Below are 27929 nucleotides of genomic sequence, written 5' to 3' on the forward strand. Positions count from 1 at the left end.
ATCAATCAGCTTACTCATGGAGAAAAACCTTTTTACCAAGAGGGTGACCAAGACCAATGAGATGGTGGAAGCTCTGCCCTTGGAGATACCCAGCACCCAACAGGACAACGTCCCAAACAAGCTGCTCTCCATGACCACACTCATAGCATGGGGCTGTACTTGCCACCTCCAGAGGTGCCTTCCCACCTCATCTACTCTGCCACCCTGTGCTGGGCACAGTCTGCTTAGGGCAAGGTGACCTCTCTGCAGACACTGATTGTCCTGGCCACGTGAATCTCATGAGGACTGAGGACACCAACAGCAGGATTGTTCAGTTCATCACACTCATAATGGGATCCTAATTGTAGATAATTCTAGATAATCAGGGCCAAGTCACTTGTTAAAGAGAAAAAAGCAGGATAAACTTATGCAAAACATATTGATAAAGGACTGGGAAGTGACATGCTCCTACAGTGTCTTCTAGAGCCAGATCCCACACAGCCTCCTATTCCCCTCACCCCACTCCATCCTAGCTTTTCCCTTTGATCTATCATATCTTACACCACAAGGCTTACAAGGGGGTCAGGAGAACCCCATGTGTCAAACCAACTGTATTTTCAAAAACCCCGAGTGAAATGGACGTACCTCTGCCTTTGTGCAACACCCCATGTCAGGGGAACAAGGCTGCAATGCCAGGAATGCAGGAACTGGCTGTGTCCAGCAAAGCTGTGCTGGGTGTTAGGACATGTCTTTAATTTTATGATATAATTCGGTCTACTGACCTTCTCCCTCTTTAAGCACACAGAACAAACTCTGCCTGCTTCTATGTCTTTAACCTGACTGAAAGGATTACCATGCCTCAAGGGCCTGCCCTGCTCCTCCCTTGGCTGCCAGCAAGGTGGTGCCAACCCTGCCCTTGCTAAAAGACATGCCTGATCTCATCTGATGGCTGCCATTGACTAAGGGTGTGTCACTTTTTTTCCTCCCTTCTTGCTCATGCTTTGTGTCAGCTCCCATGTCTGTAAAGCCTTTTCAAGCTAGGATGGGCTCACAAGATGCTTGGTTCAGCTCTCCTAACCAGCAAAGAAATAAAAGGGGGGGAAGCACAAAGTTTTCTGCTCAGATAGCAACATCAATCACCTGTCTGGGAAAACCTAATGAGCATTGCAACACATGGAAGGAATCATAGAAGGATTTGGGTCAGAAGGGGCCTTGAAAATCATTGAATTCCAATCCCCCTTGCCAGGGCTGGCAACAAGACTCTGCTTGTAAAGAAGTTAACCCTCAGCAACGAGAAGAGGGAGCCAGCAGGACCTGCTGTGGGCAGTATCAGGGGGTTACCCCAGGTCTCAACTTCATCCTGAGACTATCCTTATTCTATGGAAAAGCAGATGGGCCCTTGAGAAAGAACTCTCACCTCTTGTCTATTACTTCCCTCCACCAACCATTTGCTGAAAGCTGTAGGTCAAGCTCCACAGGGATATCACCAGCATCACCTGCCTGACACCAGGAGCTGGAAGGACAGCACATCTGGTAACAAGGTAGCTCTAAAAATCTCTGCTGACCTTGTGCCAGCTGAAACTTTCTTCTCAAAGAGCCCTGGAAAAGTCAGAGATGACTCAGGAATGGGAAAGGACAAACTCCTGATCCAAACAGCACTTCTGTTTCAAAGCAGAAGATAAGTTTTCACAAAAGAAAAGCCTGATTTTCTTTTCAAACACAGGAAAAGCAGCAACAATTTTCTCCCCAGGCTCCACGCTAAAACAGCTGAACCATTTTGGCTGAAGGCTTTCAAAAGTAATTCAGCCAGAGGCAATGCTCAGCATGGAAAAGTGCAGACTGAAACAAAAATAAAATCTTGACCTGAAGACAGTAATCAAAAACAGGGTCTCACAAAATGAATTGTCTTCTGTTAAAGGTGGGGCTCGTTGCACCCACTATTATTAAGCTTGTCTCACATTTCCCATTGTTTTATTTTCTCTTTGTTCCTCCCTCTAAACACATAACAGACAGAAAAAAAAAACAACTCAAAGGGTATTCAACATTTCTTCAGTTTCCTTCAGGCAGACACACCCTCAGCTGAAAAACACAGCATTTTCAGGGTTAGCGGTGGGATGTTTCACCACCCTGTCAAAATACCCAGAAACACTCTTTTTCTAACTCACTGCCCCCAGTCACAGATTTAGTCCTGCATGCATAGAAGGTAACTACTGCTTTTCATCCTGGTGGCAAGGATGGTTTGTATGACTACTTAGAGACATGATGAGTCCTAACTCCTGCAGGTAGGTTAACAAATAGTAAGAAAAAATTCACATGGAAAGGAAGAGAATGATTCAGTATTTTCCAATCTGGCCGCTAAAATGATTGCAATGCTTAATGGAATTATGTGTTTCAGGCTATGCTTTCTACAAGGAAGTAATGAAAAAAACATTGAAAAAAACCTGTAATTCCAGATGAGGAAACCAATACCTTGGGAAGTGAGGGCAGGAGTAGAGGACACCCCTTCTGGGACAGTTCCTGGCATTACTAGATCATCTCCCTGTGTTTAAGGTCTTGTGTGAGCATTTGTGTGTATACAGTGGGGCTCATCCTCTTTGAAGGGGTGATAATATTTGCTTTTGCTTTGCAGCCTAATAAATGAAAATTCAGTTACTTGAAGTCAAGGCTGAAGAAGACACTGGTGGTGTGCCCTGGCCTGCAGATTACATCAGTGGAGATAGTGATCAATACCTGGTTTGTTTGGTTTTGAAAGTACCCACAGAGAAGATGACTGTGGCCAGTACAGAATAAAACAAAAGAAATTTGGACCAGATTCACACAAGCACACATTTGCCAGCAGAATCTTCTATCAGCCACACAGGCAGACAGGATTCCACCAGTTGCAGTGGAACTGGCATCAGGTCCCGACAAAGTCAAAGAGAAATTGGCAAATACTCATTTCTACTAGTGCAGCTAGGTGATGTAGGTGCTTTTCTCTCCTTTGACTGGAGTGCTGTGTTACAAACATACCAGTCCTACTGCACCAGTAAATCACTTCCAGTGTAAAAGAATTGGAAAGAATTCAGGGTTATTATGCTTATAAGAAACCCAAACATTTGACAGCATAGGAAACAACCTGCCACTAAAAAATAGTATTCAGCTCATGAACCACACTGGAATTCATTTTTGATGTGGTGAGATAATCTCTGCTATTCTAAAATAAATGGGACCCAAAGAGGTCCCTTTGAGGAGCAACCCTGCAAAGAGTTTCCTGGCAGGAAGACAAATTGTCTCACATTCAGAAAGGAAATGAAAGCATTAAAAAGAAGAACCTCAGCTTCTTCCAAAATAAGTTATCATCAGGGAGACAAATGGAGCCTCAGCAAATCTCTCCTTCGGTGGCCTTCACCCTGCAGGATGCTGACTCGTCCCTCCTGATGTGGATTTAGCACAGCTTCCTGAAGTGTCCATCACCACAACCTTGGGGCACCATCTGCATGCTCCACGAGACCTTCCTGTACCCACCCCAAGTCCATGACCTCCCATTTCAGTCTGTCCCTATCAAGCATCACTTTCTGAGCTCAAGCAAAGGGTCACCCACAGATTGCATTTTGGTTCAGCAGACCCTGCTTCCCTCTGTCTCCTCCAAGCTCCTCTTTGCTCCTACCCTCAATCTCCCGCATATCTTGGCCACCACAAAGGCAGAACTTGTTTATGGCAGACCTTTTTCTGTGTGGAAACCTTCCAACCTCAGCACAGCACATCATCCCCTCGCCCAGCCTTCCTGAGCAGACAGCAGGGCCAGGAGCACGTGAGGAGGAAGCTCACCCAGCTCCAAGGAGGAATAAACCTCTGCAAAGAGAGCTTGCATTTATTTATTTTTCCAGAAGGAAAGCCGCTCTCGGTGGGTGTGTGCGTGCGTGTGTGCCTGTGTTTGTGTCGGGACAATGGGAAAAAGGACAGTGCAGCGGAGCTGCCAGGAAACAGTCGGCCATCTGCCCGTGCAGGGAGCAGTTTTTCCTTCCCTTTTGTAGGGAGAGGAATGGAGCTGAGAGCCGCCATCCGCCCGTGCTGGGAGGAAACCTGAGCGACTTTGCTTTGCCAGGGAGAGGAAGCGTGGGGGAGGGAGCCGGCCCGGTCCCTGCGGTTAAGCGGTCATTGCACTCACGGCCAATAAAAGCGGGGGAAAAAGCCCTACCAAAACCCCCAAATCCTCGGGGAAAATCGCTCTTCCTCCTCCACCCTTCCACATGCGGTTTGGTACCTCCTCCCCGCCAGGGCGACCCCGGGCACAGGAGGGGGCTCGCAGGGCCATGGAAAGCAGCACAAGGGTTCCCAGCACGGGCACCCGGACAGGACAGCGACACCGAGAGAAAATCAACCCACATCGCTGCGCTGCTTGTCCGCCCACAACCAGGAATTTGGCAACCTGGGCACAAAACAACGCGAGGAACGAGGCTCTTGCCTCTTGGCTCTTCCAAGGCTCTCCAGCCCCAGCAGAAGCCCCCAAAGGGCAGAGCATGAGGAGGAGTGTGCTGCAGGTAACCATCCGTAACCATCCCTCCATTCTGCCCCAGGGGCTCCAGTACAGCTTCTGATCATAAAACTTTGTCAGAATATGACCCCCGGGCACTGCCAGGCAAAAATGCTGGTAAAATATCATGATGGCTTGTTGGCACATTCTTCTTCCACTTTTTGTGGTGGAAAAGCCCCAGGGAAAGAAAGAAATAAAATAGAGAAGGGTAAAATTTTCAAAAGTTACTACATGACTTTGAAGTTTAAGACCCATTTTCACAACTGTGCATCAGATTTTTTTTTAAAACAAACATTCCTACTAGGCTTGCACTTGCAATTCCATCTCCTTATTTTAACTCCTAAATAAGTCCCAGCTTTGACTGAATTAGCTCCACATTGTATTCATGTGGCTCTTAGGGACATGGTGTGGTGGCTGACTTGGCTGCTTTAGGTTAATGATTGGACTCCGTGATCTTGGAGGTCTCTGCCAATCCAAATGATTCCATGACTGTAGAAGCAGCTAACATTCTCAAAGAATTGTAAGCACACATTCCTATTTTGCTGACTGCAACAAGAGACAGGTCTAGGTATGGCTAGGAAAACCAAGAGCACATTTCTCTGCACCTCCGTGCACCTACACACACTCTGCTGCTCTCCACGTGCCAGATCCAGCTCCACAGAGCTGGCAGAGATTGCTAATGTGGGAGATGTCTCAGATAACAGATCACAGCCCTGAAAAGAGAACTTCCAGAAGAAATAATTACTCTACATATGTCTAAAGAGCTTCTTCACATCTGGCAGCTTGCAGGACAGACTGACACAGTGATGCTATAAACCTAAGCATGTCCAGGTGAGATCTGAAGTGACACCTGTGTGCCCCGTCCCTTTCAGAGATGTGACATTGGTTTCCACATTCTGTTGTGACTTTTTAATTTTTTTTTTTTTCATAAAAACAAAACCATTGATGTAGCACAGTGTCTGACCTGAAGCAAATTCCTTGGCTGTTTTCCTCTTGGTGGGATGAGAGACAACATGAGAGGGAACATAGAGACTTGATATAAGGAAAAGTCTTTTTTTTTTTTTTTTACTATGAGGATAAAAGAGCTCTTTTCACTATGAGGAAAACAGAGCTCTGGAGCAGCCCTGCTGTCTCCATTACTGGAGGCTTTCAAGACCCAACCAAAGCCCTGAGCAATCTGAGCTCAGACCTGAACCTATTTGAGAAGGAGGCTGGAGTACAGGCCTCCTGTGATCCCTCCAAATCTGGATTATCCTATGATAACAGATCATGAATGACTGTAAAAGTGAGTAACCACTCTCATTTTCTCTGTGGAAAATAACAACAAAAAGTACCTTTCAAAACATTATTACTAGACATCTCCCTCCCCAAGTGATACTTTTTTGCTGCCTTCCTGCAACTGATCAGCAAGGCAGCAGTAAAAAATAGCTGCCAAAACAAGATACATAATTATGCTATCCCCAACACAGTTCTACTGTCTGAGTCCATAGTCATTCTGCAGTGCCTAACAAACTTCAACAGCTCCATGGAAGGCATGAATCCACCAATAACGCTGCCTTGGCAAATACTGATGAGTGCTCTAAATTTTCACTATTAGAAAAGGAAAATATTTTCTTCCCAAGTCCATTCCACTTTCAGAGTTCAGGGTACAATTTTTTGAAAAGCTTGAAGTTATTTAACTATTAATTATGATAGTTATTTAATAGTTATTTAACTATTTAATTATTAACTAAATCAAAAACTAAACAACCAACCAACCACTAAAGAAAAGTGAGAAATACTGAAAGCATTTGTTTGGGAGTTTTCTTTTTTTCCTTTGCTGAAGTGTTCCTTTGGGCTTCTTGAAGCAGAAAACCTAGAAACTGGAGAGTTATCAAACAAGCACATATTGTTCACAAGTCTCTTCCAAGGGATGTGCTAAAGCCAGTGCATACATAAAGGACTTTCATTTCCATTGTTTACTTTCTTTCACATCCATCTCACTGCTGGATAATAATGGAGCAAAAGCAGAGCACCCGTGTACAATTGTCTCCATCAGCCCTTATCTCACAACTGAAGCAGAGCTATTTGCACATAAGATTCCAAGCCAGAGAATGTGCATCCAAGTTTTGTGTTCCAGGGTAACCACCAGGGCATACTCCACCCAAGATGTTCGGATGTTGTGCTGGACTGGGCCCTGATAGTGTTTATTGTGCACAGGAAAAACTCATTACTACAAAGCACTGAGTGCGTTTCACAAGGGCACATTTTACAGGACCCAGCAAGTAGGAATCTTCTGGAGTTGAACCTTTTGCAGAAGCCCTGTCCCCTGAGCTATTCAATAAGCATCATCCCCTTTCATCTCAAATGCTCATAAAGATGCCATTTCCAATGCAAGGGAAATGCCAGCCGCATTGAAGGTGGCTGCAGTGATTGTGGTGTGGCTTCCATTTCACCCTCAACATTCACCTCCCTTCTGCTCAGCCCCAACACAGAGGTACCTACAGAAACACAAGCACAGCTCCCCTCTGCTCAAGTCCATAAAATCTCTTAGGGTGGGATGGGATAGGATGGGATGGGGTGACTCTTACAGGTTCTCATGTGATGTTTAAAGAATAGAAAGGTTTCCTGCAGGGCAAGAGATGAGGTCTCCTACAGTAAAGGGCCAGCATTAGAGTGACCCACCTGGTGTAACACCCTGATGATCTGCAAGTTCCTCTGTGAAATTCTCATCCCCACTGTCCCAAAAGCATCAGCTTTACACACTCAGCTTTGAAGATCTGGCTCAGGAAAGGGGTCTGTCTGTAAATGGCTTCTTTTTTCTCTCTGTAGAGGATACCATTGCAGCAAATGCACATTTTCCATAGAATAAATGCTCTATGAACAGGCCAGTTAGATCACAGAAGGCTTTGGGTTGGAAGGAACCTTAAGGATCACCTGGTTCCAAACCCCCAGCCAAGGACAGGGACAACTTTCACTAGATCAGGCTGCTTAAAGCCCCATCCAGCCTGGCCTTGAACATTTCCAGGGATGGGGCATCCCAGCATCCAGGGGCAGGGCATCCTCTTGCAGTGCCTCACCAGCCTTACAATAAGGAATTTCCTCCTAACATGTAATCTAAATCTCCCCTCTTCTGGTTATATTTTTTTTAGATATTCCTCACCAGAACCACATTCTTTATAAAGGTAGAAGCTGCCCAATGCTGCCTCAGCTATCTGCAGTTGAATACAATGGATATTTGATAACAACTGTATTTTCTTTACTGAAAAGAGAATGCCTACAGACATAACTGGAAAACTAAACCTAAACTTGATCTTTTAGGGGGAAATTCCCCAAACATTTCCTTCTGTTAGAAGAGGAACAAGAAGAGCTTAAGTAATGTTTTACTTGATTTACTTCTTGGTTGGTAAGAAAAATGTTTGGCATTCAAGTAGGCATTCTTCTTCCCATCTCTTCAGCATGTAATAACTCAAACGTTCAGACTGCATAGGATCTACTTAATAAAAATCTCCTAAGTGGGTTCACTGGATTCATATTAAAATGATAAGTAAGGGACGGGAGAAATTTCAGCCCTGAAAATAGGTTAGCAAGAAATTATCTTTGCTTATATGCCTTCCTGAGCAAAAAGAATATTAGAGATGCAGTGTTTGCAAATATAATTATCATATAAAACTAAGAATACTCCCAAGAGGCCATTTGTGCTCTAGAAGTACTCTTTCCTCCTGAAGCAGCATCTCACAAACTCTGAATCACAGTGTAAAAGTGCTTGTTTCTCCTACCTGATCAGAAATGCTTCAGAAAATAACTTATCTGGTCAAGGTGCACTCACACACTTGAAATGCAGCTGCATGGTCTCAGCAATTCAATTTGCATGATTCACAAACAGATTTCAGTGCTGCTGGATGAGTAAATTGCTTATGGTTTCTGACTAACTTAAATAATTTTTGCCAAGTTTGATCTAAATTCAGTATGGCCCCAAAAAACCCCAAACCAAGCAGAGAGAAACTTTCAAGAAAACATCTGAGGTAATCTGAAGGAAGCTTACAAGAGTCAGGTTCTTTGCTGTGAAATGACATTGCTTACCAAAATTTAGCTAAATTGAGGGGGTGTGTGTTAAACCCTCCCTTTACAAGGAGCTGAAATACTATTTAGGCTTTTTCTCCTTCCTATTTATTTTATTGAAGGGAAAAAAGGAGGGAAGAAAATAGATGGGGCTACCCTGCCACCTTTCTCCAAGTAGTTAGTAATAATTTTCTATTATTCACTCCTGAAACTGAAAAACCAGTACTACAAAATTTCTTCCAAAGCATTAAAAAACTCATGACCTCACTTTGAGGTCATTGCTCAGCTTAAGTTAATGGAGCAATGACAGTGCCATCACCTTGTTCTCCTGGGTAACCTCATCCACACACCTCTCACTGGGTTTCATCACTGCATCACCAAATCATGCTGGCTCTGCTTAACAAAAGGTGCATTATACATTGTTCTGCTTAATTCTGCATTCAAGGATTTCACAACAAATCATCCCAAAACCTCCTACATTAAAAATTCCCCACTGCTCACATGTTTAAAAAAAAAAGTGACGTGTGCAACAGAGAGAGTGAAACAGCTGATCTGCTAAAGTGTGTCAGGAAAAAAATAACTGGTTTTTGACTATCTGTTTCCAGGGAAAGAGAGAGAGAGAAAGAGAGAGAGAAAGAGAGAGAGAAAGAGAGAGAAAGAGAGACAGAGAAAAAGAGGGGGAGAGAGAGAAAAAGAGAGAGAGAGCGAAACTGTGAGAAAGAGACAGAGAAGGAGAGAAAACAAACTCAGTGGTCAGGCTTGATTTTTCAAAAAGCAGATGTTGATCAGGAGCCTGAAGTAAAAATAAAATACCCCTCATAGCTCTCTACAGCTCCTGAGGAGGGGAGATGCAGAGGGAGGTGCTCAGCCCTTCCTGCTGCTCAGTATAGTACACATGGGAATTGTTCAAAGCTGCAGCAGGGGAGGTTCAGGCTGGACATTTGGAGGCATTTCTTTGCCAAGGGGGTGGCCAAACATTGGAACAGATTTCCTAGAGGTGGACAGTGTTCCATGTCTGTCAGTGTGTAAAAGGCATTTGGTCAATGGCTTTATTAATATACTTTAACTTTTGCCCTGAAGTGCTCAGGCACCTTGGCAAGATGATCCCTGTGGGTCCCTTCCAAACTCAGTCTAGTCTGGTTTATTCTATTAATAATAAAATAATATTAATAAAAGTAAAATTTATAATAATGATAAAATCCTAATGAAAGGCTGCCATATCACATTCATAAGAATAGCAAGAGGGGTTGGGTTAGACATCTGGGAACACTGGTTTGAAGGACAGAAAAATATAGAATTTGTATTCCTGCAGTGGTTGCTGGTCAGATGAAGTCCTTCACTGCTCTAAAACACCAAGTTTCTGTTTCTGATAATGTTTCCAGATTGCTTTGGATAAAAATTATTTTACCCCATACAAAAAAACATTAAGCAAGTGGAACTGAAGCAATATATTACATGTCAGAATAAGTTATTAAAAAAACCCAAGCAACCAAAAAAACCACCTCATGAAATTCTGACAATGTTTTATGAAATTTGTGCCTTTTAGAGGTGATCCTAATTTTCCTTGAAACATACCCAAAATTGTCTTTGACTAGGGGAGGAATTTATGAATTTAACAGGGGAAAACCCTTGGTTTCCCACTGAATTTGAGTAAGCGAAAACATTCTATAAGGAAAGTTTCCTGCTGTGCAAACAAGAGGATGATGATGTGGCAAGGTTCAGCACAGACTAAGCAGCAATAGCTGTCAGGATCCTTCACCACCACAAGTACAGGGCTGTTATGTGAGAGGTGACACCATGGCAAAACCTCTACGTGGAGTCACTCACAGTAATCTCAGGGGACAAAGACAGAAATCTGATGCAAAAACAGTTACCATGTGTTGGTTTCCCAGTAGGAAACCTCTCAGGCTTCTCTCAGAGTTTGACAAAGCTGAGAAACAAAAGCCAGATAGATCAGGGCTTCTGACATCATCTGGAAAAAGCTCAATATCTTACACATTTCTTTACAGTAACAAATTGTCTCGTAGAATTTGACTAGGGATTGCTGTACATGCAGCCTAGCATGTCAAGGCAGGGAAAATCAGATTCTCAGTTACTTAATCCCAAGCTCTCTGAATTCAAGGAAAAAGCTGTCATGGACCAGTAGATTGTGGAGGATACTCCAGGGTCTGCTTTTGGCCAGATGCTGATTTTTGAAGCACTACATGTGCTGATGCAGAGACTTCCTTCTCAGTTTTAGTAAGGGGCATTTATTTCCCTTTGCTAGCAAGCCACTCTGAGCTCTGGATAACCCAAGACTCAACTCTTACCCAAAAGCCCTGTGAAGCCTTTGGGATCACAGCATCCTTGGCAGCTGAAACACATTTTATTGTTGTATGTAGAAAACACACATCTTCTGCAGGGCCTTAATGTTTTCAAAGAGAAATCTCCAATAGTCTGAAAAGTCTCAGGGAGCTCTTTCCTTTTTAATTTAGAAAGGTGGCGTTTGGCTGACACTGGCAAGCAAACTCATATTTATGAAGTGCCCTCTAAGTGTCCCGTGAAATTTGCCATTTCCCTCCATGACAGTCAGCACTATCTGTCACGAGAGCACAATCCCCTGGGACAGGAGCCCCGAGCCCCTGTGCTGCTCTCCCTGCAAACAGATGTGTGCACATTCCCCAGCTCGGAAAGTCACGGCCGCCTCTTGGCAGAGAGCTACAGCAGCTGCACATCTGCAGAGGGGAAAAGCTTTCAGCAGGAACTAGAGGGGGATCTCATCCTCCCCCCGCCTGCAGAGCAAGCTCAGCATTTGTTCCTCTCCAGATGACACCCCGATGGGTTGATTTAATCATTCACACATGCGTGCCTATCCACAATGCTTCCAAAATACCAGGCCTGTGACTGCATCTCACCTGAACTGCCCACAGCAACAGGGCTTATCAGCACTTGGAAAGAGGCCTTGCAGGGTAGGAAAAGAAAATCCACCTTCAAGGGCACTGCTAATGTAAAATGATTCTACAGAATACAGTGGGAGAGTGAGAGGCCACTTGTGATGAGGAGAACACCTAAGCACACGCTTGATTTTAAGTCTGTGCTCAAAGCATATCACTGTCTACAAGTAGACTTTGTGAAGTCCAGTTCCAAACTTCCCAGAGCAGGAATGATGCACTGCCCTGGGAGCCAAAGCACTCAGATGGGTGGATTGAGGGATGTGCCTGACCTACATGTCTGCCTAAATGATTTGCCAGACTGGAGGCACAGTACAGAATATTTAAATGTAGCAGGAGCACAGAAACACTTCATCACTTTTATTCCCAAAGGGAAATCTAATTAAAACACAGAGCATCTAGCCATTTAAAGTTATTCCGCTTACAAACAGCAAGTCTTAATCCCTGAAACAGTCTCTTCAGTGGTTGCCAGAATCCCCAATAAGTTTCTGGAAACACAACTTATGTGCCTGAACTTGGCCAGGAGCCATCTGCTCTCTGGGATCTGTAGGATCAGGAGTATCAAGGTCTGGCAGGGTCTCATCCAGAACTCTTTCAACCACTTCCAAGTGAGGTGGCACCTTTCCCCACTCAAACTGCCCCTGACCATCACCAGTTCTTGACATTTTAAGTGTCTGGGCCAGATTTTCAAATGAGCTCAGAGCAAAGCTTTTGTGAGCTGTTCTCCAAGACCAGCTTTTCTGCCAGGCACAGCCTCCTGCACAGATATCCTACCAAGGCAAAGCCTTTCCAAGCAAGGTCAGCACCCCAACATGCTGAACTGTTCAGCCAATCTGATTACTTACCATGATGCCTGGTAAGGAGATGGGCATTTGGAAATAACAGCTGCCAGCACCTCCTGGCAGAATCTATCTTTACACTAGGCTCCATTCAGATTGACAGCTCTCTGCTGAAGGTATTCTAGAGGGAATGAGAGCAGTGGAACAAACCTCTACCAGCATTTGCAATGTTGTTTTACAGAGGAGGCAAGACTGGCCTCAGTTAAAGGATGCCACACACACTTGAAAACAAAGCAGTGCTCCTACAATGGCTCACATGGCAGCACCTGCCTTATTAGCAGCACAGCACCAGCAGCAGCAAGTCCCAGAGTCCACTTCAGGCAGCACAGAGAGGGCTGAACCACAGCTGCCTTACCTGTCTATCTTCCTTCCTTTTCCCTTTTGCTCTGATCTTCCATCACACATCCCTAAATGGTCCAGGCCCCTTACTCATGCTTATAAATGAGATCTTGTCAGCACAGCACGTGGAGCCAAGTGCATGAAGAGCCCAGGGGATAGCCAGGGCCGTCTGTTACAGGCTCCTCTCTCTGTGAGTTGGTGTTTTTATTTTAACTCCCTCTGCTTCTGGGCCCCTCTTCATCTCTCGCTCCTCCCATCTCCCTCTCTCTGCTCATGAGGACAGAGTTTCCATCCTGGCCCTGGGCCAGCACATGTATGGGCAAAGGCAGAGCTCAGGAAAAGCCATCTTCTGCTCCCTTTCATCACGTAAACACTGCCAGTTCCCAGCCCAGGAGCACAGGGCTGAGCCAGAGCTCTGCCTGCAGGGCAGGGGGACTGAGGAGCAGCAAGTCCTGCCTGGGCTGGACACAGCAGCTTGGCTGCAGTGCAAACATCTCCCTCCCAGCCCTCCTGCTCCAGTGAGCAGCCTGAGCCTTCACCCCAGGCAAGGAACTGCTTGTTAGAAGGCAGACACAGACACAGACACATCTCACATTCAGCAAAGGTGATGTGTAACAAGCAGCACATGCAGGTAACAGTCAAGCCAAATTCTTGTTTGTGCCAGCCATTAAACCCTTTGCAGAAGACCCCAAGCAAACCTGACTGGCAGTGCCCCAGCACTGGGATGAGAATCTTGCCCTAAAAAGGCCTCAGAGGTGTGCTAGCTCCTAACAAGTTTAGCGAGTAAAAACTGACCTTAAATCACCACTAACTCTTGCATCTACTTTGCTAAAGCCTTGAGAGTAACAGTATGCCAGCTGCAGCTGGTTTCCCAAACCTGGGGAGGGGAAAAAGCACTGAAGCAAAGAATGAAGATTATACCAGCACTCACAGCATTCACTCCAGCAGGACATTAGTCTTTCATGCCTCTGCCCTTCCAACTATGCTTGACTTCCTTTAGCTTTACCAAGGGATAGTACTGCTTTCAAAAAAGACAGAAATTATGTCCTCAATACATGTTATCTGCATTAAAGAAAGGAGTCACAGTGTTTCAAATTTCTTGCAAGGAAGATATGCCATGAGCCCCCTTTTGGGGTTTTTGCTGCACACACAGAGCACCCCACATTTGCGCAGCAAATGTTTAGGCAATGTGTTTACCTCAGAGCAGTACAAACTCAGGGGGTTTCAGCACAGGATCACCCCTGATCATCATGCCAGGATTATCCCAAGAGCACAGTCAGTCCCTGTGAACAGCTCCAAGGATGACAGGCTGGAACGACATTATAGAGTTCAGAGCTGCTCAGAGCAGTCTCAGCACAGCACAGACTGGACCATCATGATGGCAGAGCACCAAAGATGTCTTGCTGCCATGAGTTCCCAGCTCACTGAAAGACATAAGCTGGTGAAGACATGAGTGGTGGGTAAGAATCCACTGCTTTCATCAGGAAAGGCCTGGGGAATTATTATTATTATTATTTTACCTCATCAGCCCCATGTCCACAGACACAGAGCACCTTGACCCAGTAGGGTGATGAACCATGTAAAGGCTGGGAGAGATCTTGAACAGGATCAGCCTATAGGACCTTAAGTGTTTATTTATGTAAGATAGTGCTGATGCCTTTTAGTGTTTTATACCAACCTTGAACTGACCCTCAGCCTGCTCTGTGCTAAGCTTCCACCAAAGGACACAGGCCTCGGCTGAAATCCCAGGACACAGAGGTCAAAGATCCCAGGGACTCTAGACTGTCTTAGGCACCCACTTCAAGGTCACCCAAGGTCCCTGCAGAAGCCACATTTCAGTGTAGCACAGCCATTTCAACAGCATTTCAAAAGCACAGCCTTCCTGAAGCTGGGAGCTCAGTCATACAGTCACCTTCCCTAAAACCTGGGCTGAAGCCACCTCCAAACACCGTGCATATCCTCACATTTCAGCCTTTGCTTCAACTTCCAGGAGCTGATAAAGCATCTCCAAGGTGAAGACCAGAAAAAAAAATCCCATAAGCAAGATCAATTTGCTGTTGCCCTTTCCACTGCACTTCAGAGCTACAGTCAAGAAAACACTGTTTCTTTTCCTCCTTTGTGCTGTGGAACAGTGCTCACAGATACCTCAGACACAATGTTATTTGAGCTGTATCTAAGCAAAGCCAGGATCACTCATTTACTGTCAGGACTTGAATGAAACAAGAAATTTCTTTCCAGCTCCATCCCACTCCCTCCTTCCCTCGGGAGAGTCTTCTCAGCCTGAAACTTGCTATGCAAGTGCATTAAAAGTCCTATTTCAGCATTTCTTTCATAGAAGAGGCCTCTTCCAGCCAGCTCTTGGGATCCTGCCAACAGACATATCAGCCCCTAGTACTCAAATCCTTCCGCTAAAAAACGCTTCCCTAAAGAGCTTGCACCCCAGTTCTGAAGGCCTGAGATCATCACAATTAACCAGCTTCCACAAGGGTTTAAGGCAGGTTCTTCTCCACTCCCACGGGTTTAATGGTGCACTGCACAGCCTTTTCTCCCCTTGGTCTGGCCCCCACTTAAGAAGGAGCAACTTCCACACAGTTCCAGTCAGGAAATAAATGTCAGGTGTTACAAAAGGAAGGGAGGACCAGCTGCTTTGAATGATACATGCAGGGGATCCAAAAGAACATGGCACTCATCAGACACTTCTGAAATGCTCAGCATCTCTCCATCTTTAAGAAACTGGCTCTGCTGTGTGACGATTTCATCAGCAAATTTCTTAAACTTGGGGAAGGATCGAGCTTGCTTCTGTGCTCCCAGAGTGCCCAGCAAAACAGAGATTTGAAGTCTTGTCTGTATGAATTAGTTGTCATGGCTGATATTAAGAGTAATTCGTTGGAAAAGCTACTCCTTGATTAAGATCACCTCTGAAAAACACAGCTTACAGGGTCTTTATTTATTATCTCCTTGTCAAAATGAACATTTCTAACATGTAAATACAACAGGCATGGGAGAAAGACAAGCCTATTGTGTCTGACAAAGGATCTAAATGTTCTTCTTGTTTCTGGAGAACAGAAAGCACACACAGAAGTTGTCTTTGCAGACAAAATGTCCTAAAAGCTATCCCAGGGCAGCGGGCTGGGGGCAGTACTGAAAGCAGCACTTTGGGACCTTCCACATGCACTTGTGCTCTCCAAGGAATGCTGCACTTTGCATCTGACCTGATGAGCAGGGAGTATCTTCTGTGTGGACTGCTAGGACGTGGACGTGCCGAAGGCCAGCCCAGGCTTCAGCACACAACCTTCTCACCCACGGAGGCAGAGTGGTCCCAGCACAGCCATAAATCTTTCCTCTGCTTTTTGCATCCCTGGCCACTCCAGCGCCCTTTGTTTTCAGTGCTTTCTCTTCCGTTTCTCAAAAAGGCGCCTTATTACCCTGGGAATCCTGTGGCTTTCCTCTCATTTCCATACTTAGTGTTTTCAGTTGTTTCCAAGCCTGACCCAACATAGTAGTTACCCATTTTTACAGGCTGAAACACTGCCTGGATTATTTTGAAAACCCAAACAACAACCAAACAAAACTCCTAAAATCCAACATGGACCAAACCCCACAAACACTACTCCAATGACAACAATTCAGAGCACAACACAAGGGTGGAGGAAATGCATTCCTTTCCTCTGCCAGGATGCAGTAACATCTCCCTTTCTGATGGCTCAGAAAACAGGGCCAGTACACATTATTGGACCTCACTACCGCACACCAAGAACCAGTGGTTAGTAAGGTGGCAGCCAACACAGAAAACAGCTTTTTAATCCACCACCAACACCAGCATCTCTGCTCACAGCAGCAAATAAAGGCTCCATGGAAATTCCTTTGGTCATCTCTATCCTTCCAGCTGAGCTCCAGGCTGGAGATGCCCTTCTCCAAAAGCAAAAACCTGAAACAACTACTGAAATGGCAAGAGCAAAGGTGGCTGGGAATAACTCAGGGTCAGGAACAACTTGCTGACCTGTCTTGGGAACAAGATGTGTTCTTGTAAAGAGTAGAAGTAAGGGCCCATGTTAGCACTTAGTCCCTGCACCTATGAGGAGGCTCCAGTGCGGATCCAAGCAGTCAGAAAGCCTCAATCCCCCATGACTATCACTTTTCCAGCACCAAGCATCAAGAGACATGCTTACTAGACACTCAAAAAACCAAAACCTCTGAAGGTGCCCCAAAAACACTTGGCATGGTTTTACCTCCCAGTTTGTATTTGACACCTTGGGACCACAGCAGCAGCAGCCAGCTGTAACTTCTTCCTTGTTCCCTTCCCAAACAACATTCCCTTCTACCAGCTCCCTGTCCATTAGCGCCCGTCGTCCTTAGGTACAAGAGCGGGAAGGCAAGAAAGCGTTTTACTCCCCAGGACAGGTGAATACTCCCACCGATCCCCACCGGGAGTCAGAAATGCCACCCTGATAAGCCACCGGCTGCACCCAACTGCAAGGGCTCCTTTCAGCCGAAGGCAAAGTAAGAGGAAAGTAGGCTATCCAGAGCAGAGAGAGAAGTGCAGGGCTAATACCACACGGGGATTCAGGGTTTTGCCGAACCGAGAGCTCTGACTGTTTGCTCCGGCAGGGCCCGGGCTTCCCCCAAAGAATGTGCTTAGCGTTTCCTCCTCTGTTTTGTGCTGGAGACCGAGGCAGGGTTGAGTTCACTCAAGGGCCCCGTGCTGGGTGGCGGGGCTGCCGCTGGCTCCTCCGCCCCACCGCTCCCGACCCGCTCGGCTCGGCTTTTCAGCAGCCGTCCCGGTCCCCTCGGCCCCGAGCCCTCCGGCCGAACCCCGCTCCGGCAGCGGGCCCGGCCCCCCGCGCCCGGCGGGAGCAGCAACCGCCCCGTCCCGGCGGAAAAGCGGCTCCCGGTGCCCGGGAGCGCGGGGGGACTCGGCTGGCGGCCCCCGCTTTCCCTCTCTGCAGCCGGGATGAAGAAAAGCAAGTTAGGGCACGGAAGGAAAGAGGGAATTGGGGATTTTTTAAGAGCGGCACCTCTGCCCGCTGCTCTATCTCGTTCGCGTTCCCTCGGCGCCTTCCTACCTTCCTCGGCGGCGGCAGCGGAGCGGGGGGGCCGTGTCCCGGCATGACGGCGGCGGCGCCCGGCGCCGGGCTGGCGGCTGCGGACCCGCGGCTGGGGGCTCCCGCCCGCCCCCCGCCGCCACCGGCCCCGGCCCCGGCCCCGGCCGCCCTCCGGCGGGAGCGCCGCCCCGTCCCGTCCCGTCCCGCCCCGCCGCCGAGGCAGCCGCGCCCGCCCCTCGCTTCGGGCATGGAGCGTCCTGTGCAGCCCGCCCGGGAGAAGGGGGATGCCCGGGGCAGGGGACAGGGGCTGCCGGTGTCAGCAGGGCAAACCGGAGATGAGTGAAAAGCCGCCGTTCTAGCTGCAAACGGAAAGATTTCCGGGGAAACGCAGAAAGTCCTGACTTGCTGTCACCCCAGTACCCGCCACTGGCACGGCTTCCCGAGCCCGATGGGGTCACAGAGCCAACGCGGGAGAGCACCTGGCCAGGAATGCCTCAAACCTGCAACACGATTTCTAATCCCTTGATCTGAGACTGGGTATCAGGGAAAGGTGCTTTACCCAGGGCTGGTCAGGCACTGGGACGGGCTGCCCAGGGCAGTGGGCACAGCACCAAGCCCGAGAGAGCTCAAGAAGCTTAGGGACAACGCTCTAATGGTGCGACTCTTGGGGTGTCCTGTGCAGGGCCGGGAGCTGGACTCCACCATCCCGACGGCTCCCTTCCCGCTCAGGAAATTCAATGTTGATTCAGAACTGACGGAGGGGTGAAGGCCCCGTCCCAAGCGCGGCCCCTTCCCGCCTGTCCCCGTCCAGTGCAGCCCGATCCCGAGGGGGCGCTCCCGGTGTCGAGGAGACAGCTCGGGCACGCGCCTCCCTCTTGGCACTCGCGTTCCCGCCAGGCTCTCGCTGCTGGCCCTTTAAGGGGAGGGGCGTCGCCGCGCTCCGGGGCGTTGATTGGCTGGGCGCGCCCCCCTCCCGCCCCCTGCCCCTGGCGTGGGCGCGCGGTGGCGGCAGGAGCGCGCGCGATGGTGGCCGGCGGCGCCGCGCGGCTGCTCCCGCTCCCGCTGCTCGCGCGCGCCGCCGCCTTCAGGCTCCGGCCGGCGCTGCCGGGGCGGGTGGGCGCGGGGCGCTCCGGGCTGCGCGCCGGCCGCTGGGCCGCCCTAGCCTTGGCTGTGCCCGCGGCCGTGCCCGCCGGGACCGGCTGGAAGGAGAGGCCGGGGCAGCGCGGCCCGGCGTGGGCGGCGGAGCGCGGCGCGGAGCGGCCGCCCCGGGGGCTGCTGCGGCGCTTGTGGCTGGTGCTGCGGCTGGGTGTGCGCGCCTGCGGGCTCCTGCTGCGCTTCGGGCCGCTGCTGCTCCTCTACCCGCTGGGCCGGCTGTGGCCCGGCTTGGGCGCCCGCTGGCTGCGGCTGCTGCGCAGGGCGGCCGAGGCCGCCGGCCCCACGTGTGTCAAGCTGGGCCAGTGGGCCAGCACCCGCAGGGACCTCTTCTCGGAGGCCTTCTGTGATGAGTTTTCCAAGCTGCACGTCGAGGTGAGCCCGCACCCCTGGGGCCACACAGACGAGCTCTTGAGGAAGGCCTTCGGTGAGGACTGGATGGGCATCCTCAAGTTCTCGAGCCGGGAGCCGGTGGGCTCGGGCTGCGTTGCCCAGGTGTATAAAGCCTATGCTGACCTGGCTGCCATCGGCGGCTCCCGGGCCAAGGAGCTGGAGCAGCGCTCGGAGCTCAGGTCCGCCTTTGAAGCGTGGGAAGTGTCAGGCTTTAGAGGCCTCCTCTGGTGGCTGAGAAGGAGGAAGAGCAAGGAGATACGGGATGAGAGGAGCAGGGAGGAACTGAGTTCTGCAGACTGTTCCCAGGGAAGTTCCGGGAGTAGGATGTCCCTTATGGAGCAGAGGGGCAAGCCACTCCCGAACTCAGATCCGTCATCAGCCAGACATCTCGTGCCTGTAGCCATTAAAGTAAGTCATGTGCTGAAATGGTAGAGGTATGAACATGGAGTGTGCTGGATGAGGTCCATCCCAAAGAGAGGAGTAGCTGGCCAGGGCCTGGTGGAACAAGGAGGGATGCTGTCTCTCCTGGTGTCCTTTCTCAGTGCTTTTGTTCCAGCCAGCCAGCCAGCCAGCCACAAGCCCCAGCTCTTGCCAAATGGAGAGCTCAAGATACGATGTGGCATGTGGGTACTAGGAATGCCTCCAAGGGCCCAATTTGCATTAAAAGAATTAGTATTAAGGTTGCTTGCACCTTCCAGACAGCAAAGCTCCTTCTCTGCTCACATGAAGAAATCTGGAACATATAAGTGTGTTCCAGCAAAGTTTATTTTAAGAAACCTTATATTTGAGCAGCTTCAAATACTAATAAGGGACAGGGCGAGACTGAAAGTGGTGCAAAATGTCATTGGGTGAAACTGTAGCCTCCATCATTGATACCCTGAATTTGACAATGATAAAATGTTTCTCTATGACCTAATCAATGGCAAAATGGGAATTCTTCTGAGGACTAGCCAGGGAAGCTGGTTGCCTCTCATCCTAATTAGCTGTGTTCTGTATATTTGAAATGTATCACTTGAGTGCAATGGAGTGTCTGGGGTATTTTTTTTTTTTTTGTCTGGGATGTTGCTGTTGCTCGTTCTGGTGCAGGTCCTGCACCCTGGGCTGGTCCACCAAGTCCAGATGGATCTGTTTCTCATGAAGATGGGCAGCCGCATCATTGGACTCCTCCCTGGGTTCAAGTGGCTCAGTTTGACAGAGATTGTGGAGGAGTTTGAGAAGCTTATGATGCAGCAGGTATGTGCCAGGCCATGGTCCCCGGCTAAACAAAACTGCCCTTTCTCTTGCTCTGGCTGCCTCTAACTGTTCACACCACTACATTTAAAATGGTTAGGTGAAGGCTGACTTGTTCTTTACTTCTGTTCTTTAGTCTAATCAAATCACATAACATTAATGTAGGAAAGCTTGTATGCTCACAAAGTAGCAAAGCGATGAAAAAACAGTCTTTGTTGGATCTAAAATTATTTTTTAGACTTTGAAAATAATGTTTAGACTTTGAACATGTTTTCTAGTGGACAGCCTGAACAGCTAGCTAGCCATAGTCAGAGTCCTTTTTGCAGCATTGTGAAAGGTGAACACCGGTGAGACACCTCTCCTTAGGAAAGAATCTCTCCAAGCAAGTACTCAGGCATGTGGGTTTTTCTATAATTCTACATGTATGTTTGCAGTCTGTACTCACTAGCCATGTTTGTTAGCCCTGAGATAGATATATACATATATATATATATATATATATGCATAGATAATGGTTTCACAGAAGTTAATAAACACATTCTACTCTGTATTATCATCAGACTCACAGTGTCAGTAAAATTTTGCAAACAGATCTGAAAACATCCTGATTTACTAATGTCTTCTAAAGACACAGTCCTGGAACATTGCTACTATCAAACTTACAAAGATCTCACTGCAGGCTTAATTAGGCTTATGTTTCTATAAAATGAGCCATTATCTGCTAATTTCATTTTTGTGTCTAGATTGCACCATCTGAAGTCTGTAGCAAGCTTTTGAAAACCTTAATTTTTCTCTACAATTCCAAAACCTCTGCAGAGTAAATCCATGCTGGGAACTGTTACTGTGGTCAGACGTGACTCAAGGTCATTCATACCAGTTTGGCAGAGCTTGGGTGGATGTGCAGAAGACTGAGAGTTAGGAGAACATCTAATAGGCTCATTGTAGCTTTTTCCCTTTGAATGAATATTCCTGGGATATTCCCGTGCCAGACAAGGGAAGTGAGGCAAGGTTATCCTGCTTCCTTGAGCAGTAGCAGACACTAGGAGAGCTGCCCTTGTGTCAAGTCACTGGGTCACTGAAGAACCAGGGCCTGGACTTGCATAGTGGATTATTTTGTATGAATTACATTCAATTTCTTCCTGCTATAGCTGCCTCTCTGTCAAGTGAGGCTGTGGCTGCAGTTCTTCCATCATGTCTGCCTGCCTTGCTGTTTGGACAGCAAGCTTCCATTCAGGATAGGATTCAGTTTAGAATCTTGTTGTGTTTTTGAATGTAACATAGTTCTGGGTCTATTTTGAGACACCATGCCTCTAGTAAGGCACCCATATTTCAAAGGTTGGACCGGGCTGGGCACCATCCATTACCCAGTCTGCTCCTCTTCCATCACGGAGGCTCCGAGTGTGTAAAAACCACCACTCTTACTTTGTTTCCATTCTGGCTTTCTGACTTGTTTTGTTGGTATTGAGTATTGCAACTCCCACAGGATCCTGAAGATCTAATCCTAGATGATTCTCATTTCCAACCTGCTTTTCCATTTGTCCCTGGAGATTGACCTACGCTACGAAGCCAGAAATCTGGAGCGCTTCCGACAGAATTTCCTAGATGTCGATTTTGTGAAGTTTCCAAGTCCCCTTTGGCCCTTGGTAACAGCAGATGTTCTAGTGGAAACATTTGAGGTAAGAATTGCAGGGTGTGGGTGTGATGGTAGCAGTGAGAAAGCCCCAAGGAGACCATGGCAAGGAGGTGTTTCTTTTTGAGAAGGAGGAATCAGAGGCAGAAGGATGTTTTTTTATTTCCTTAAGGAGATTGATGTCCTTCCTTCGTGTCTTTTCCACTCTTTTGTTTGCAATCACCTGCATCCTGAAGACAGGTAGCAGATAACTCTGTATAGAAGTGAACACTTGGCCTGAAAGCAAGCAGACCAGCAGTGGGTGCAGCCCCCTGTGCTTGCCTGTGCTTTGTAAACCAACACCACGTTTCACCTCTCCTCTGTGCTGGGTCAAAGCAAGGAGCTCAGCAGCCTGACACTTTCTGATCATTGCCTCACTTCCCTTGTGGATGTTGGAGTCCCAGATCAAAGCTACTCTCAGGCTTAGTTTTCCTGCATGGGACCCTGGCAAGGGTGTTTCTGTCCCTAGAATACTGTATCTTTCCAAGGGACAAACCCTTGGTTCTGTCATGTTTTCCATCACACTAGGTACAGGCTCTTTCTGCCAAGTCCTTTCTAGGGTATTATCATCACCTTCCCCCCACTTGTGGCACCCAGGAAAAGGTGTGTTTGAAGGTGGGATGCAGGGGGTGTTTGACTCCAGCTCTGTCTCTTTTTCAGGAGAGTGAGCCCATTTCACACTACCTGCACGTGGAGATGGGCACGGAGATGCGGCAGAGACTGGCCAGGATGGGCATGGACATGCTGCTAAAGATGGTAGGCACTTGGCTGGGGCTGCAAGAGAAAGTTGTTTTCCTGCAGAAGCTATTCAGTTTGGATAATGAGACAATGTGGCTAAAGAGAGAACCCATTTGCTTCCTAGCTCTACCTGGTCTGGGTAAAGCCTGGGCTGGACTCGGCCCTGCTTAGGCTCTGCCAGTGCAGAGGGGACATCTGCCTCCACACAGTAGGACTGGTCTGTGCACCTTGGTCAGCCTTTGCTTAGGACATCCATTGGATGAATATTCACCTATTAGCCAAGTACCTTAAAGTGCACCATTATTAGCAAATGTCATGTGCTCTGCAGAGATTGTGGATGTGACTCAGAGGGAAAACAATGAGCTGATTTCTTAATTTATCAACTCCTCTAAAACTGCCTTTTTGTTAGGGAGAACTAAATCTGGAATAAAGACAACAAACCTGGTCAGGTTCAGCTTCTGGCTATCTAGTTCTTCTGTGGCTGAAATAATCCCAAATAGTCTGGAAAGGAGTGTTGACAGGGTGATACAAGTGTCTTGTGAGGGGCTGTGAGAACCAGCAGGGAAGAGTTGCAAAAGCTCCTGACAGTACTGAGTGTGTGGGCAGTGCATGTCAGATGAAATGCTGCTGCTAACTGCAGCATTGTGCTAGGGCAATAGTGAACCTCCAGTTCTGGCTCCAGGTAGTATGACAGGCTCTGAAATAGCTTTTACCACTCCGAAAAGCAATGCTGGAACCAGAATAGTTTTATGCTAAGATTGGTTTCAAATTTTAGGAGTAGGAAAGAATTAAAGGGCAAAGAAACAACTTTATGTCTCTAAGTAAAATACCTCTTTCTTGAGTACTCTGCAGTTCTAGTCCCTTGATGTCCAGGACCCTTCATTTCAAGGGCTGTAGTAGAACTAGAAGAGGTGCAGAGGAAGGCAGATAGGATGATTACTCGTGTGGAATGTCTTCCATACCAGAATGGTGAAATAATTTGGACTCTTAACTCTGGAAAGCAGAAAGATGAGTAGCTTATGTCAGAGATTATGCAGTCATGAGTGCACAAGAACTAATATGGATCTATTGTGTAAGGTTTCTCAATAAAGAGGACATAAAACTGGCAGAAGTAATTTTTTTCAGGCAACACCAAAACCATATTTTTTCACACAGCTCTAATTATTTACATGGCAGTTGAACAAATTCATAGGAGAAATCTATGAAATACAAAGATAATCTCCTTGGAGTGGGAAGTCCTGCAGTCCCAGGTCACCAGGAGGGTTAGGGCAGGGGAAGTACTGTTTGGTTCTTGTCCTCTTGCCAGTCCTTTTTGGTGCTAACTGCTAGCAGAGTCAGAGAAGAGCTACACAGATTTATTTCCTCTTCTCTTGTTTTCCTTACTTTTCAATAGAGTTGTAATGTGGGTTGGTGTCCTACACTAGACAAATGTAGGACACCACTGTAACCTTTGTCACTGAATGACAAACAGCCTATTCTTACTGCATCACTCTTTGCTAAGGCCCACCAGTGTGCCCCAGTTTAGGGCTAATTGCCAAAGGCCACTGCCATTCCCTGCCGGGACTCCTGGCTGTCCTACCTGACCTCTAGTAAACACTGGATCACTTCACACAGCTCTGCTGACTTCCTGAGTGCTCGAGCTGATCTCCAGCAGAAGCCACCTGCTGTGGTGCTGCCCAGGGTGATGCCCCATCACTGGTAATGACAGAGAACAAACCACAAACAACTCTTTGCTGTTTGCCTGGGGGCTTTTGGTGTCGCCAGCTTTGCTTGGAACGAGCTGCTCTCACACTTACCTGTCCTCCAGATCTTCGTCGACAACTTCGTCCACGCCGACCTGCACCCCGGGAACATCCTGGTTCAAGGCAGCGCCCACCCGGGGCTGTGTGACACCCAGGTGCCAGAGCTGTGTGACACCCCGGTGCCAGAGGTGCAGCCAGCCCTGCGGCAGCTGCGCCTGGTGCTGCTGGACGCAGGGATCGTGGCAGAGCTGCAGAGCGCCGACATGCAGAACTTCCGCGCCGTGTTCACGGCTGTGGTCCAGGGACAGGTGAGGCCCCTCTGGCATGGGGCTGGCTGGGGAAGGGAGGTGGCCAAAGTGAGAGTTTTATATTTCCCCTTGAAATGCCAAGAGGGGTAAGGAGCCTTGCTAGCATCTTATCCCCAAACACAGGGACAAGTTTTTCAGCTGCAGCAAGGAGGCTGCCAGAGTGGAGCAATTTCCAGGCCCCAGGAAACAGAAGGTTCTAAATGGGAAGGACTGGCTGCCCCTTCGTGGTTAGGAGTACTTCTGCTGCAAGTTAGGACTGCCTGGGAGCCACTGTTGCAGAATCTGTCAGGTTTTGCGACAGAAGAGGAGGGAATGGGTTAACATCTTGATCTGCCATACATGTTCCTCTCTGTAGCCTTGCTGCTGGAAGGCCCAAATGCCTTCCTCCATTTTGCTGTTGTGTCAGCATCTATAGAGGAGAGGAAGGAAAACAGGTGTGTGTGGAGGGGTCTGACCTCTGCTATGCTCCTCCATGTGAGGGGAACTACATTATCCTCCTCCCCCGTTGAAACTCACTGTCAGATGGACTAAAGAACCCCGTGCTGGTGTCTCCTGTTCATTCTGGGAACAAGCATTGTGCTCCTACTTGCCTGTTGCTGTCTCTCAGCTGCAGGGTGAAGGGCTCACTAACACAGCTCAAGAGGGGCACATTTTGTCTTGGTCTGCTGAAGCATGCCAAAGAATCCATGCTAAACCCTGCATCCAGGCCCATCCTGTGCTGCCAGGGGCACTTCTCAGCTACTAAAAGCAAGAACTGTAAGCATCTGATTGCAAGTCACCAGTGATCAGGTTCTGGTTGTGCTGTTCAACTCATTTCTCAGGGGGAGAGGGTGGCAGAGCTGATCCTCCACCATGCCCGTGCCAACCAGTGCCAGGACATCGAGCGCTTCAAGGCTGAGATGGCAGAGCTTGTGACCAAGGTCCGGGGGAACACCATTGCACTGGGCAAGGCAAGTGCATCATGTCACAGTCCCACTTACCTGCAATTCAGTGCAACTTGGCACTGAAAAGTGACACAAAAAGGTTTTTTGATTAGCTGTTAAAATTCTTGTGTATTCCAGCTTCAGGTGGGAAATCTCCTCTCCAGTGTCTTCAAACTATTGATGACCCATAAGGTGAGGTCTTATTCCTGTCCCCTTTAATAGCTGGAAGTTCATCAGGGGAGGGAGAACTACTGGGAACATGAGAGGCTGTCAAGGAAGGGGACTGACTTCTGAAACAAACTGCTAAGAGAGCAACTGCAGGAATGCATCCAAGTGTTGCAGACATGCTGTTTCTCAGGTCTTATACACACTCTGCCAAGCCAAATTTCTGTTTTGGGTTTGTTTCTTTTTGGGGAGGGGTTGTTGTTTTTGGTGTTTTTTTTTTTTTTTTTTTGTCTCAATACTTCCTTTAATGGTTGATATTGTGTACTAAAAGGAGTATTTTTGTAACACATAGTTTTTTCCTACCATTTTTATAGTCTCTTAGATTATAGATACCTCCTTATAACTGATTATTTGGGGGACAAATTTCCACAGCTGCAAACAACTTTGGAAATCAAAAGACCTGTGGTGGCTTGAACTGGGTTTGTCAGCCACAGGGCTGCACAGTCCAACTGGTGGAGTTGAATTATAGTTTCAGGTGTGCAAATGCCCTCCCCAGCCTCTTCCCTTCCCTCCCAGTTTAGGCAGACCTGGTACCTTGGTTGATGGGGTACAGAAGAAGATAATATCCACTGAGTCCATTCAGTCTGTTGTGGTTCCAGGTGAAGCTTGAGAGCAATTTTGCTTCCATCATCTTTGCCATCATGGTTCTGGAAGGACTGGGACGTTCACTGGACCCTGAACTGGACATCCTGGAGGCAGCTAAGCCACTGCTCATCAAAACTGCAGCTTCTGCCCTCAAATAGACTGCTGTGGCTGCTGCCCTCTCCCTGTCGGGGGTTACCTCTGCTGCCTGGGAGCTGACACAGAGGAAGCTGAAGGTGAGAAGTCATGGGCACCCCAGGGATGTGGCTGCTCTCCACTAATGCTGCCTTCAGTCGTTTCAGCCAAGCACCAGGCATGGGATGATCAGAAGGTCTATTCCAGAAAGCAGGAAGAATTTGCACAATTGGACATTTCCCATTCATTGCACAGGTCTAAGAGCTAATGTGCTCTGGTAGTTTTTAAAAACATCTTCAGAAAGATGTTAATTGATCAAGTCTGTTTCAAAATATATCAAGTTAAATATTTAATTTACTGACTTACCTGTACTGTGGTAAGAGAAATTATGTTCTAGCATCACCTAAGCAACACATTGAGGCTGAGAAAAGCCAACAAACCTGTTTGTCTTTTGTACTTTTAACTTCTACTTTTTTTGTAGAAGTGTCCTAACATCCTGCATGTAGTGGTCTGCTCTTAATCATTTTGGATGACAAAACCAGACCATTTAAATTTTTTTTTCAAACTTCTGTACTCTAGTACATGATGATAGAAGTCTGGATTATAAACAACATAACAAAATATTTACCTAGGCAGAAAAACCTAATTCCATAATAAAAAACAACTTCTGGGAATATTTGTCCTGGTCTTAATTTTTCTGTTTCTGAAACTGAAGAGGTTTATTTTTTTCTGCTCTGTGTGATTTTCTCTACTACCCTCCCTGGTGCTCCCCACTCTACTCAAAACCTTAACTGATATGCAGATACTTAGGGTATTTTTTCCAGTAGGTTTCAAACCAGAGTCCAAGCATTTTCCTGATGGATCAAAATCACACTGCGAATGTTTAAAACCAAATAAAGCTAGCAGAAGAGCTGGATTACACGTGGCATTTACAGTCAATTATTTTAATAGCAGTATTAAAATGATTTTATGGCTGCATTTTAATAGTGAGAAATACAGTCTATGAATGATTGGAAATAATGTGGTTCTGAATATATTCCCAGACCTACCCTGTGTGAAATAGCAGTAGAGCAGGGTGTCTGCAGCAGTCTGTTCTCAAGTGGTTAAGCAATGAAGAGAAAGTGCATAAGCAGACAATCTGCTGTTTTA

At 47.5% G+C, this 27929-nt stretch overlaps 2 protein-coding genes across 5 annotated transcripts in view; one reads left to right on the top strand and one right to left on the bottom strand.

Moving 5' to 3' along the window:
- Nucleotides 1-17850, bottom strand: part of DENND2A (DENN domain containing 2A) — a 57602-nt gene extending 39752 nt beyond the window's left edge. For 3 of the 4 annotated variants that reach the window (XM_050987967.1, XM_030237784.2, XM_050987974.1), the window contains exon 1: nt 17657-17781. The gene's annotated coding sequence lies outside the window, so the exon portion shown is untranslated. Of the gene's footprint in view, nt 1-17656 lie in introns of all 4 variants that reach the window. The other variant, XM_030237783.2, reaches the window with a different exon arrangement.
- An 856-nt stretch (nt 17851-18706) lies between these two features.
- Nucleotides 18707-27454, top strand: ADCK2 (aarF domain containing kinase 2). Its single transcript, XM_030237793.2, has 8 exons — nt 18707-19636; nt 20315-20461; nt 22006-22134; nt 22788-22883; nt 24673-24915; nt 25737-25865; nt 25977-26030; nt 26663-27454. The coding sequence occupies exons 1-8, from the start codon at nt 18707-18709 to the stop codon at nt 26804-26806; spliced, it is 1872 nt and encodes a 623-aa protein (XP_030093653.1). The 3' UTR covers nt 26807-27454.
- Nucleotides 27455-27929: the final 475 nt, after the last annotated feature.

This window comes from Serinus canaria, chromosome 1A (assembly GCF_022539315.1).
Source record: "Serinus canaria isolate serCan28SL12 chromosome 1A, serCan2020, whole genome shotgun sequence".
Taxonomy (NCBI): domain Eukaryota; kingdom Metazoa; phylum Chordata; class Aves; order Passeriformes; family Fringillidae; genus Serinus; species Serinus canaria.